The sequence below is a fragment of the Ambystoma mexicanum genome, chromosome 7p (assembly GCF_040938575.1).
Source record: "Ambystoma mexicanum isolate Mex_15411 chromosome 7p, UKY_AmexF1_1, whole genome shotgun sequence".
Lineage (NCBI taxonomy): Eukaryota > Metazoa > Chordata > Amphibia > Caudata > Ambystomatidae > Ambystoma > Ambystoma mexicanum.
In genome coordinates, this window is record NC_090939.1 from 52,046,718 (window position 1) to 52,060,409 (window position 13,692).

The following is a 13,692-nucleotide window of genomic DNA, read 5'->3' on the forward strand; positions in this document are numbered from 1 at the left end:
ACAAGTGGGAGTATCCATGGACCCAAATTGTAGGAGACTTAAAAGCATGACCTGACACCAAAAGTGACCACCAATGTGGAACCGTAGAAACCCATCCCAATAATAGCAAATGTCCATTGGGAGATGATATACCTGTGGGGAACCGAGTCACATGGGTTGCTCCAATCCCACCCGGCCTCCATTGAAACCAATGTACACAAACTATTGTGTGCCAGAGGACACCAAAGAAGTCTAATCAAATGTGTTGAATATCAGGACAAGCCACTGAGGAAGCTAAAATATTGGCTCAGCGTAGACCCAGAAAAACATAATACCTATCCATAATCATCAAGGGTGAGAAGATCAGAGCCATGTTATTTTCTGGGAGCCAACGGACTGCTGTCCACTTTGATCTAATACTGACTGAACAGGTCAATGCCAGACAACTAATCCCAAACAGCTATATCCACGGGGATCAAGAGGTCTTCTAACCTAAAGTCTGTCTGGAGCGTGTTCCTGAAAGAAAATGTCACTAAGCAGAAATGGTTGCCCTCCTAGTCCTACCAGACGTAATTCTTTAACAGATACGCCACAGTTTGACAAGTGTTTTTCAGGCAGCAGAGATAGAAGAAACCTCCAAGCATGAAAAAGACCTGGACAGTTGGTGCAGTGAATTCCCGCAGACCCACAGAATTAAGCAAGAAAGAGGCCAGCAGCAGTGGGATACTAACCCTGAGAGTACTTTTGCTGTAGTGTGATGGGTAGTACTGGGTCCCTTGCTTGTAACTATCCCAGCAATGCCAGTTGGTCTGTGTATTGCATCTATTTGGCTATAAGGGAAGAACACAAACATTTATATCTCCCCAGCCCCTTCTCGCAATAAGAAATGATTGGCCTCAGACTAGCAGAAGAGACACACACACACCATATAAAGTTATACAAAATGTCTCATTATAGGCCGTTTATTAATGTTGAATAACTAATAATAAACAAATAGAACACTCAAACATAGAAACATATATTCACAGATGGATAGATTAGAATATAAATGTCATCACCTTGATACATACAGCAGAGGAAAACTTCATCTTGGCCTCCAGACAACACTGCTTAGTCCCTTAGCAGGTAGGCGAAGAGATAGCTATGGTCAATGGGGTCTGAAGCGGAACGTCCTCCCTATCAGCGAAACTGCAACACCCGGAGTTCAACATCCAACAACCACCTTTCCGTGATGTCCTATCCTTTATGGGTCATCCTCACCTCCCTTCCAAATCGTGTTCTGCCCTTGGCCGAAAGGCAGACCACAAGTCGAAGAGACAAAGGGTGGAAAACTCCAGTTGAAAGTGGTAAAACCCAGCGCTCCTCTACTTGCATGCCTTACCAGACCCCTTATCGTGCAGCTGCAGCACACTCCAACTCCCCTTCTGTATTCGTCCTTCACTGGACAATACAATAACTATTCTCTGTAGTCAGTTCGCTTGCAAAATATATATGTGACCTTGCTCTGTTTTCCTTGCTACTTGTTCATTCTGTGAGGCCCGCAGAAGCACAGACTTTATTACTACAATGGTAGATGAGTGTTCAAAATGGCTGCGCAATGACGCCATGTTATTGTGGCTCGCATTTTGCACACTAGCATTACAGTCTGTCACCAACTTGTCCAAGATGTTGGTTAACTTGGGTACGCTGATGTCTACTGCGCTCCTGCCTGTGCCATTCCACTTGTATACCGGATCTCCATCTCTGTGGGATTACTTTTTGTGGTCTGATGGAAGTTGAACGGCCCCAGACATGGATTGGGATGAGCAAACATTCAGGGCCCTCCGTCTGCCCCAAGGTTGGGGACAAAAGGGGACTGACTTGTATGAACCTCTGTTTCACCACGTGACCTGCTACTCTTATGGGTCCACACGGATCCCACATCTATTGGTGTGGGAATAAGTGTTCCTTCCATCACTTGACAAACCGTTTCCTAGGGCTGTCCCACAGAGACGGTTCACTAGCCAGTTGTACTCAAGAGTAAATGCGTCTTTCTCAGATGAGTGAATTATTTTTTATTGTAGTGGTCTTATCGCAGTGTTTTGGCAATGCCTGACTGTTTGCCTTAGGGCTTGGGTTCCCCCACATAGAGAACTTTAAAATAATTTTGTTTATTTGTAATTTTAGTTTAACCATACAAACTTTTATTACAATTACAGATTTGAAACCTCTCCTCTTCACGTAGTCTCTTTCTATCTTTAAGTCTTTCATCTCTCATCAGATTGTTTAAAGTTGTCACTGAGAATATTTCATTTAGTATTTATTTCCTATTTACTCTTTTTTACTTTCTTTTTTCCGTTTCAGTCAGGATATTATCCAACTAGTTGATATTGAGCAGCTGAGTTGTACGTTGTTTCCATTTAGCATTGCAAACCACCATGCTTCCATGTCCTCATTCAGTGGAGCATATTTTCCCAGGTGAATAGTTCTTTAAGTCTTCAAATCTGGGCATTCTACTATTAAATGTTTAGTGGATTCCACTTGAACTTTGCAGTACCTACATTTATTGTCTTGGGTGTCGCAGTCATGTTTCATGAATAACATTTCCCTTTTTTCTAAGGGCATTTAACCGCAATTTCATAAAGCTGTCACAGTGGTATCTCGAAGGGAATTGACTCAAATATTTTGGTAGCTTGTCTACTGCATAAGCAGCTATTCCTAAATAAACCGCTGAAGGCATGTTATATCGTTCCATATTCAGGATCCACTGCCATTGTTTCAATTTTTTCTTAGCAATTTGTGGATGCTCTAATACAGTTTCCATTTTTATTCCTGCACATGCTAACATATCCTGGAGCTTTGTTTCCCATGTCATTAGCAGGTCATTTTTTTTTTGTCAGCTCCAATGCTTACGAAAATTTCATATGCTGGTTCGGGTTTGCTTAATCATCTTCCGTAGGAGTGTTATTGATTTCCATAGCACTATTCCGTATAGTGCTTTAAAGGCAAGTTCATTACGGATCTTAATTATGGAGATGTTTTTTGGGAGCCTTAGCACTCTTCTCCTGAACAGTTCTAAGTACGGCCAGATGGTATGATTTAAATTCCATGCGGTTTCTGCCCCATAGGTTATTGCTGGTATTAGCTTCTGTTGGTAAAAGGCTCATGCTGGCGATAGCGTGAATTTCCCATAAAGTCTATGCAACTTAGCAGCTTGCAGGGAAAACGTAGTCATCCGCTGGATCAGATCTTGTGACCAGCCCGATTCTCTTATTGATGTATTAAAGATAGTTCCTAGGTACCGGATTTCTGACGTTTGGTCAATTACATCATTTGCAATCATCCATCTAAAGTTCTTTTTCTTTTTACCTTTATTTGACCCAATCGACAACATTTTTGTTTTCTCTACATTCATCTGTAGGTTGTTAGCTTGCATATACATATGTAGCAACGTTAGGAGCCTTTGCAGCCCTATTCGTGTGCAGTCGATCAGAACTAAGTCATCTGCATAAGTTACTCCACTTACCTGTTGGCCGTTTATCTTCGGTGGAAAACACTTTGCGGATTTTAGTGCATCTGGAATGTCCGCAATGAACAGCTTGAATAGCAGTGCCACTAGAGGGCATCCCTGTTTTACACCCATATTTGGTCTAATTGGCTTTGATAGGTCTCCATTTTCGTTTATTCGCACTTGGATTGAGGTGTCTTCATGAAGGGCCATAATTGGCTGTAATATTTCTTTTGGACACAACCATTTTTTTAGTTTTTGCCATAAAAGCTCACGTTTTACTGTGTCAAACGCTTGGTGCATATCCACAAACGCCATATGAAGGTTTCGATTGTTCCTCATTGCTTCTAGTTTTAGCAAGTTTAATGCGACTAGGTTCACCTCTGTGCCCACTCCTTTAGTGAAGCCACTTTGTCTGCGGTCCATCAATTTTGCTTTTGTTGCCCATTTCAACAGTTTTTGTTGAAGGAGGGAGGCCATGATCTTGCCGATAGTATCCAAAAGGGCAATCAGCCGATAGTTTTTTGGATCGTCCCAATTGCCCTTTTTGTATATCCGCACAACTATTGCTGTCGTCCATGACTGAGGCAATGATCCAAGACTCACAATTCTTTTGAATAGGGCCTCAATTAATTTTGACCATTCGATTTTGTTTGCTTTTAGCATTAGATTGGAGATGACATCAGGACCCGTCACTCAGGAGTTTTTTAGTTTTGTGATTGCCTGACTGATGATTCGCAAATTGCCCATTCTTTATTGTTGAGATTTTCTAGCTTCTGGCTTGTTATTTCTGAAGTGTAGAACACCTCCTTGAAGTGTTTGATCCATGTGTCTTCAGACACACCATTTGCCAGCCTGGCACTTTGAGTTGTCGTCCCATTGTTCAGGATTGACCATATTTCTCGTTGTGTTTAATGATTAATTTCATCATCTGTTCTCCACGTCTTGGTCTCTCATTGTGTTAAACACTTTTAGCCAGTTGCAATATTTTTGCTTTCTTTTTTTTAATTACATTTATTGCTGCTTTTATTGCTGCTGCTCCCAGTTTCTTTTTCATTATTCTTATGCAGAGCTTTTTTTCACTATTGACCTTAATACTCCATATATGTTTATTTAGTCGGGGACTTCCTGTTCTTCCTGCTTAAGATGTTTTGAATTGCATCAAAAGGGGTGCGCAGTTTATTTGCTTTTCTTGTGATATTGACTTAGACCATAATGTATTGGTTAAAGACTCTATCTGTTGTGCCTTGATTCTGTTCGGTTTCCCGCTTGATTTATATCAATTGTTTCCTTGTATTTGCATTTGGCTTCTTTTTGCTGTGTAAACCATTGCATCTCTAATACATCGTGATCACTTCTCTCTGTCGGCAGTACAGTTCGATGCATGATTTCATCCCACATGTTTAGCGATGACCAGATGTAGTCTAGTGTTTTATGGCTGCCTTCATTGTGCCATGTTGGTTTTGGCGGTATATCACCTGCTACATTTTCCGTTTACCATGACACAAGTACGAGCTTCCATGGCTTGTTTCCAATGCTTGCTCCTGCTAGCTGCTTGTCGATCGTTCTCCACCAGCTCTGCAAGATTCATGTGTCCACATATTATGATGTTTAAATCAGTGTATTGCAATTGGCCATCATCTAGTTTTGTTGTTATCGAGTTTACCAGTTTTGCTGTTGAAAACTTGGCAGGATTCCAATATGTGTTTACCACAAGCAGATGTTTTTCTCCTTCATCACCTGTCGGAGTAAATTGCAGCATTGTGCATTGTACAAATATGTTTGGGCTTGATATAGAAATCACTTCCCATCCTTTGCCATTTTCTATCATCGTCACTAGCCCGGAAAATGGTCTACCCAATCTGTTTTTGGCAGCATGATTTAGTAATACCAAGTAACCATCTCTTACTGGAGTTTCACGTAACCACGTTTCTTGCAAGCATATCACCAAGTTTGCATCGAGATCAATGGGAAATTCATTAAAGAGATGTTGAAAGCCCCTTGTATTCCAGGATATTAAGGTGACCAAGGCCTCATTTTCCTCTTGTCATGACTAATTAGTTTGCTTGTCAATTTTCATTGCTTGTTTACCATGTTGATTTATTGCTGTAATTTTCTCTGTTGTATTGCGTATCTGCCGGAGTATGCATCCTTTTCCTCAGATTGTCTCTGTTTTGTTCTTTGGACATTTCTTTCGATAGCATAGTGTTAGCTCTGCCTGCCTTGTTTTCTGTCATGGTTGGTTCCATCATTATCTCAAAACCGAAGAATAATAATTTTTCAGACGTGGCCAATATTGCCTTTTTCACGACATGCAACTTTTTGTGAAAAAGTACCTTATCTGTGTGGGCTTCTGTTACATATTCGACAATCCCTATATCGGCCGATTTTATGGTCCGCAGTGACGGCACACTCTGGAGTAGTTGCATTATGTTGCTTCTGTTTAGGTTGACATTTAGTTCATCAGATAGCACATTTTCTACTCTGAGTTTGCAGGGCCAGCCTTTTGGATCTTCCATTATTGCTGTATCAGTTGTTGTTTGTTGTTTCTGTCGTTGCACTGCTGTTAATTTCGGATTTAGTTTGCTTAGTATTGTTTCGATGTTAGTTTCAGGTTTTGCTGTTAATTTCTGTTAATTCTGATTTCCTGTTTTTGCTCTGAATGGGTAGCTTTGTCTATGTTGACTTCGTTTATGTCAGGGACTAGTTTTACTGTCTCTTGACGGCAGTTAGTTTTGCAAGTGCAAGTTGTTTCTTCAGGGTTCCGCCGCCCTCTGACATCGTTTTCAGTATTTTTCACATCACCCTCAAGTCTCGGACTGCCATCATTTCTATCAGTTTCCTCTGTGTCATACTCTTCCACTGAGCCTACTGAGTAGGTAGATAAATTAGAGGTCAAATAAGGACAGGGCTGAGTGTATTAAGGGCTCATCTGACTAGTCGGGACGCTTATTCGGATTTCCTTTTTGAAGAGCAGCCACGTCTTCTGAAACCTTGATGCCATTTGTTTGCTTTTTCTCTTGCAGCATTTGTTGCAAGCAATCTCGTGAAAAAAGACTAGGTCTAATTGGTGTTGTTAAATTCCTTATACATTTTATGGCGTGGTTTGTTTGTTTTTTAGGATCATTCTTTTTTTGATTTGCCCTCTTTTTCGTTGTTATTGCGACCTTTTTGTTAGTGTCACTATGCGTTGTGATTTGTGTTGTTTTGGCTGTTCCCTTTAATATGCCAAAAGATGGATTTCCACTACTTGCTGGCATTGTCATTGCACCTGTTTGTTTGGAAACTTCGTTATTCTCTACGGCACTTGGTTTAGACTTGGCCGTTACATCGTGGCTTCTCGTTGAGACATTTGATATTGACAGTATGTCGTCAGTTTTGGAGGATTCTGCGCTCGCTCGTTTCCTTTTTTGCGCTTGTGTGTCTGATTTTCCTTTTTTTCCTCCCTTTGCTGCTGAAGTTTTTTCATTACAATTCTGTTTGCCTGAGTCTGGCTCTCTTGTTCCGCTCATTTCTCTGACAATTACATCCGCTAGGCTTTTTTTTTTTTACTTGCCTGTGTTGTAGTCTCATCCGCTTATTCTTGCACCACCGCTTGGCATTCTTGATGCTTTTCAGTTATTTGTATTTGCTGTTCCTTGTGCCAAAGCCATTTCATGCAGTCTAGCATCGCCTCCATTAATGCAGTTTTTTCGTGATTATCTCTCATGGCGAGATCACTCAGCCTGAGTTGCCAGGCTGCTGTTTATTCTGCTTCTTTATCAAGGCGTGTTAATAGGTGAGTATTTAAAGTTTCCATTTTTGTTAATTTTTCAGTTATGTTGCTTAATATAGAACCCTTACTGGATATTGCCTCATTAAGTGTTTCATAGAGTTTTGTGAATGGAATCAAGGCTATGGATGTGGCGGCTAATACATTATTATGTATTTGGATCGCTGCTGCAGTTGATAGGTTTGATTTTCGTTGGGCCATCCTTATTTTTATCCTCATTATTTGTTTTTATGCTCTGCTCCATCAAACTGCTTTCTTGTGTTTCAACCTCATGGGGTTTCTCTAATCCTCTCCCGCTCGTATTAGTTCCTATGTTATGTTTTGCGCTGTCCAGTATTTCTAGTTGAGGCATCTTGGTGATTGTTGAAGTACTTATTTGGGCTGCTTGTGCTAAAGCTCCATCATGTTGGTATTTATTCAAGAGCGACGGCGATGATGCTGCGGTGGTGGATTTCCTTAGATTTTTTGGATTTGAGTAGCTTTCACTAAATTGTGCCTTCATTTTCTCGAAGTCTGCTTTTAGTCGTTGCGTTAAACGGGCTTCTCGCCCTGCGGGATCATTTGTTGACATCATTGATTGTTGATCAGGTGTCGCATTGGCGGGCGTTTTTCCACTTTCTTTCATTTCGATTGTGGTCAGTTGCATTTGCGATAGTTTGCTGTGGCGGCTCTTTTCACTGTTGTCGTCTCGCACTTTCACCACTTTAATTGGGTGTACCGAGTCGTCCTGTGTGGTTTGTCTCCAATTTACTTTTGCTTCAAGTTCGGCAATTTGCCTTACTTGGAATTCACTTGTTGTTGAAATGCTCGTATTTTTATTCATGTTTGTTGACACTGGCTGCTGTAGTCTAAATGCGAGCGTTTAGGTGTTGGACTCTATCCCAGGTCTAAAAGGATGACTTTAGAGATCATCCTGGAGTCATCCGATGATCATCAAACTACATTAGAAGTCATTCCCACATCATCAGAAGTCATCAGGCTGTTAAAGTAATCAGCTATGTCTCAGAATGGTGGGTGATGATTTGGGGATGAGCTTAGGATGACTTGCTGATGATGCCAACATCATCCCTATTTTAGGAAACTCTTTGTTCCTGATGACTTTAGGATGACTTGCTGATTACTTCGAGAGCTTCACCATGATGATTTGGGGATGATTCTGGGACGACCTGCCGATTACTTCAGGAGCATCAACAGATGATTCTGGGATGACCTACTGATTACTTGAAGGGCAACAACATGTTTGTCCCTGATGATGTGGGGATGATTCTGGGATGACCTACTGATTACTTCAAGAGTCATTCAGCTTTTGCTTAGTTGCAGTTGTGCTGAATGATTTTCAAATGCTTTGCTAAGCACACCTTTTTGACTATGCTGGCGAAAATGGAAGCCACAGGCCTTAACATAGCATGCACCCCCTGGGTGAGAATCCTTTGCTATCACAGTCAAAAGCAAGCACCCAGCACCCTCAAAAGCCCCAATGTGTCATGGGTAAAGCCGGAGACCATGTTGAGCAAAAATGGTGAGAATCCTTTGCCATCACAGTCAAAAGCAAGCAGCCGGCACCCTCAAAATCCCCAATGTAGCAAGGGTAAAGCTGGAGACCATGTTGGGCAAAAATAGAAGCCACAGGCCTAAACATAGCATGCCCCCCTGGGTGAGAATCCTTTGCCATCCCAGTCAAAAGCAGGCACCAAGCTATTCTATGTTCGTTGTGGAACAAACTCAAACTTCACCATGCCAGAATAACGCATTTATTTAAGAATTCTTTCCTCCCATTGTATTACAACTGGCATATGCAGCATTGCCCTTACCTGATTGCAAATTGTCCACCATCGGGACTAAAAAAACCCACACATGAACCTAGAATGTCCCTTTGTGTGGTTCCCTTCACTGGAAAGGGAGATTTCAGGACCCTAGGGGAGACAAGGAAACATTTGGAGCAATATCATGACTGAGGCCTTTTTAGAATTGCCTTCCCTGCAAAACAAATTACTCCCAGGGACCTCAAATGTTGTCGGACTAGGGACAGCAAGATCAACATGATATTCCCATGATAAGACGCTTTAGGGAAGTGGTGAAATCACTGTAGTCCAGTCTTGCAATTGAAGTATTTAACCACATATCTTCCCAGCTACAGTTTGAGGACATGTTTGGGTTTTGATGGAGATGGCTTAAAAAGTAATCAAATCACATAATAAACCAAGCTGATAAACATAACCTTTGTGATAATAGGGTCACCTACTTTTAGTCATTGTTTGATAGAGGCGTGCAGCTGGTTAATAAAGAGGATTTCATTTAACTGTGCTGTTCATAGCGGCCTACCCTTGCAACCTGTTTTGTGCTTCGTGCCCTCTGTTGTTCTCATACCATGTACATATTTTGGCCTGTAGGAATACTTTGGATGATCTTCCTGAACTATCCATGGATGACTCTAGAATGGAGTCATAGGATGACTCCAGAATGATTCCAGGATGATCTTCCTTTTTGACTAGGGTATATGAGAATACTCCAGGCCGCGGTTTCTTCCACATGTTTTTTTTGTATTGAGCTCTCCATATGAGTCTGTTTGAGCCGCTAGTGGAGTGAAAGAAAACACATTATTGCCTGTTGGTGAAACTGGAACTAATATTTCCAGTAGTTCAGTGTCCGTGACATCGAATGGGGAATGAAGCGCGTTTTCCTTTGAATCGATCAACGCCTTTAGTGCCGTGCCTCTAGCTGCCGGCTCAGTGATTCTCATTACTCGGGCGCTTGCCTGTCTTACATTTAAAGTGGTGTAAGGCAGTGACAATGGTGGTGGTACTGTTTGTACACCGTGCGCTGTGTAGTCATTCACGGATATGTCATTCACGGACGTGTTGGAGATTGTCCATTTATTGACACAACTTATTGCTATTATGGCAAGTCAGGGACCCGCCGCCGCCGCACTCATTAGCACTAATGAGGTCAGAGGTGCTTGTGCAATGGATTGTTTTTTTGTTGGGGGTGAGCGCAAGAATGGGGCTATGCTCGGGGTTGAAGTCATGGCCGCCGGCAGACTTATTAAAGTTCTTAGTATGTGCCAGATTTGTTCTTTCTTGCTCAGCAAGTACCGTGTGCGGGGAAACAGTTACTTTAGCCCCGTTAGGTTTATCACGGCTATGTTTCGTTTTAAGTCGTGTTTGTGGCCCCAGGTCTTGCATCACCCACTTACCTGCTGCCTGCGGACTGCAGACTGAACCCTGCCGAACTCTGCGCGCTCTCCGCGCACACCAAGGGATTATATTAAGGGTGGAGACTCGAGGCTTAAAGGGCCAAGCCTCTTTAATCTCAATAAAGGGGAAAAGCAGGTTTCTCATCGCTACAGCTCCTCTCTCCTCTAGACTTTACTGCAGACTGAACTCTGCCAAACTCTGCACTATAATCCAACTATAAGAACTTTGTTATTCCTGCATCTGGTTTGTTGTGTTGTTGTCCATATTCTTTCTTTACAATTTTTTATGACACTTTAATAAGCAAATTGTAGGCTTGCGACTTAATTTGGAAAATGCTCTGAAATCCTTAACATCACATCACCAGTTCTAACAGAAAATGTGTATGACTTCAGACCAGCGGGGTATCCAACAGGAGGCAAGCATCCGGCCGTCCAGTTAGTCGGTACAACTCCATCCTCGAGGCTGGGCCGGCTAAGCCTGCGGAGAAGTAGAAAGTGAGTATTCCAGAAGATGTTTAATGAGTATGTGATCTGCATCATCACCTGATTGGCTGCCACTGGATCTCCCACTGATATACAGATGTGAGGTTTCATGTAAACGCCATCCACTATGATGGACATGTTGGATGGCATTTAGGGAAGGGGGTATGCTTAAGGCACGTAAACCGAGCACCATCAGAATATGCATGCTTTTAAGTACGCCCTGTCTGGGTCGGGGAATTTTGAGGTGACTGTGTGAGAGCATGGAACCCTGTATGCAGAATGTGGAAGGAGGAGTGGTTGAATGTGTATCGCTGCCGGGGCAGATGGCTATGGAAGAAGTTGCATGTACTTAATACCTATTTAAGTTATCTGCAGAGTCGTGATTTCTATGATTGCTTGTGGGAGCGTTATTTTTCTTTTTTATTTACTTTTATTTAAGTCAGCATCGTATAACAGCATAACATATGGCCGGTTGGCAAGTGTAGAGAAAAGGTTATACATTACACATTGGCGTAGTCAGCATTTCACTTTCCCACTTTATATTCTAAAGCTGGGGTGCACAACTGATTTTGACAGAGGGCCGAAAGTACCTTACATGAGGGCTATAGTGGGCCGAAAAGTAAATGAGGGCGGGGCGGTAGGCGGGGCGTGGCAGGAGGCTTTTTAAACCCCCAATTTGTACTAAACACATGGAAAAAAGAATGTTTTTGAGGGGTAACGATTTTTATTTGCATTTCAAACTTACATTTTATACTACACATTTTCCATTGTTATAATTTATTTCTATTTAGTTATTGTATCTCGCCTGTTTAATTAACTTATATATATTTTATTGACCCTAGATACACTATGCCCCATGGCACCCTCACCCCCAACCAAACACTATGCCCCAGGGCCCCCTTACCCCCAACCAAACACAATGCCCCATGGCCCCCTCACCCAACCAAACATTATGCCCCATGGCCCCCTCACCCCCAACCAAACACTATGCCCCATGGCCCCCTCACCCCCAACCAAACACTATGCCCCATGGACCCCTCACCCCCAACCAAACACTATGCCCCAGGGCCTCCTTACCCCCAACCAAACACTATACCCCATGGCCCCCTTAACCCCAACCAAACATTATGCCCCATGGCCCCCTTACCCCCACCCAAACATTATGCCCCATGGCCCGCTCACCCCCAACCAAACATTATGCCCCATAGCCCGCTCACCCCCAACCAAACACTATGCCCCATGTCCCCCTCACCCCCAACCAAACACTATGCCCCATGGCCCCCTCACCCCCAACCAAACACTATGCCCCATGGCCTCCTCACCCCCTACCAAACACTATGCCCCATATGTCCCTCACCCCCAACCAAACACTATGCCCCATATGTCCCTCACCCCCAACCAAACACTATGCCCCATGGCCTCCTCACCCCCAACCAAACACTATGCCCCATGGCCTCCTCACCCCAACCAAACCCCCCACCCCATGGCCCCCTCACCTCCAACCAAACCCCCCAACTCAGCACACACACAAACATGCACCAATACAGACCCGAACCCCCACCCCCCAACTCAGCACACACACAGACATACACCCATAAAGACCCGAACCCCCAACCCCCCCAACTCCAAACCCCCCACCCCCAACTCAGCACACACTCAAGCATGCACCCATACAGACCCGAACCCCCACCCCCCAACTCAGCACACACACAAACATGCACCCATACAGACCCAAACCCCCCCACCCCCCAAATCAGGACACACACAAACATGCACCCATAAAGACCCGAACCCCCCACCCCCCCCAACTCCAAACCCCCCACCCCCAACTCAGCACACACACAAACATGCACCCATACAGACCCGAACCCCCCACCCCACCAAATCAGCAAACTCTCAAACAAGCACCCATACAGACCCGAACCCCCACCCCCCAACTCAGCACACACACAAACATGCACCCATGCAGACCCGAACCCCCACCCCCCAACTCAGCACACAAAAAACATTCAAATCAAAACATTCATACACATCCGACACACATCCGACACCCCCCCACCCCCGCATCTCAACATACACACAAAATACATTCAAATACAAACATTCACACACCCCCCCACATCTCAACATACACACAAAATACATTCAAATACAAACATTCACACCCCCCCACATCTCAACATACACACAAAATACATTCAAATACAAACATTTGCACACACCCCCACATCTCAACATACACACAAAATACATTCAAATACAAACATTCATACACATCCGACACACCCCCCACCCCGGCATCTCGACATACACACAAAATACATTCAAACACAAACATTCACACACATCAGACACACCCCCCACCCCCGCATCTCAACATACACACACAATACATTCAAATACAAACATTCAAACACATCTGACACACACCCCCACCCCCGCATCTCAACATACACACACAATACATTCAAATACAAACATTCAAACACATCTGACACACCCCCCCACATCTCAACATACACACAAAATACATTCAAATACAAACTTTCATACACATCCGACACACCCCCCACCCCCGCATCTCAACATACACACAAAATACATTCAAATACAAACATTCATACACATCTGACACACACCCCCACCCCCGCATCTCAACATACACACACAATACATTCAAATACAAACATTCAAACACATCTGACACACCCCCCCCACATCTCAACATACACACAAAATACATTCAAATACAAACATTCATACACATCCGACACCCCC

General features: G+C 43.3%; 1 protein-coding gene across 3 annotated transcripts in view; it reads left to right on the top strand.

Moving 5' to 3' along the window:
• SPAG17 (sperm associated antigen 17) overlaps positions 1–13,692 on the top strand; it is a 1,712,709-nt gene that overhangs the window by 1,632,291 nt on the left and 66,726 nt on the right. For all 3 annotated transcript variants that reach the window (XM_069635754.1, XM_069635756.1, XM_069635755.1), the window contains one exon: positions 10,794–10,926. In XM_069635754.1, coding sequence (XP_069491855.1) covers positions 10,794–10,926 — 133 coding nt within the window. The remainder of the gene's footprint in view (positions 1–10,793; positions 10,927–13,692) is intronic.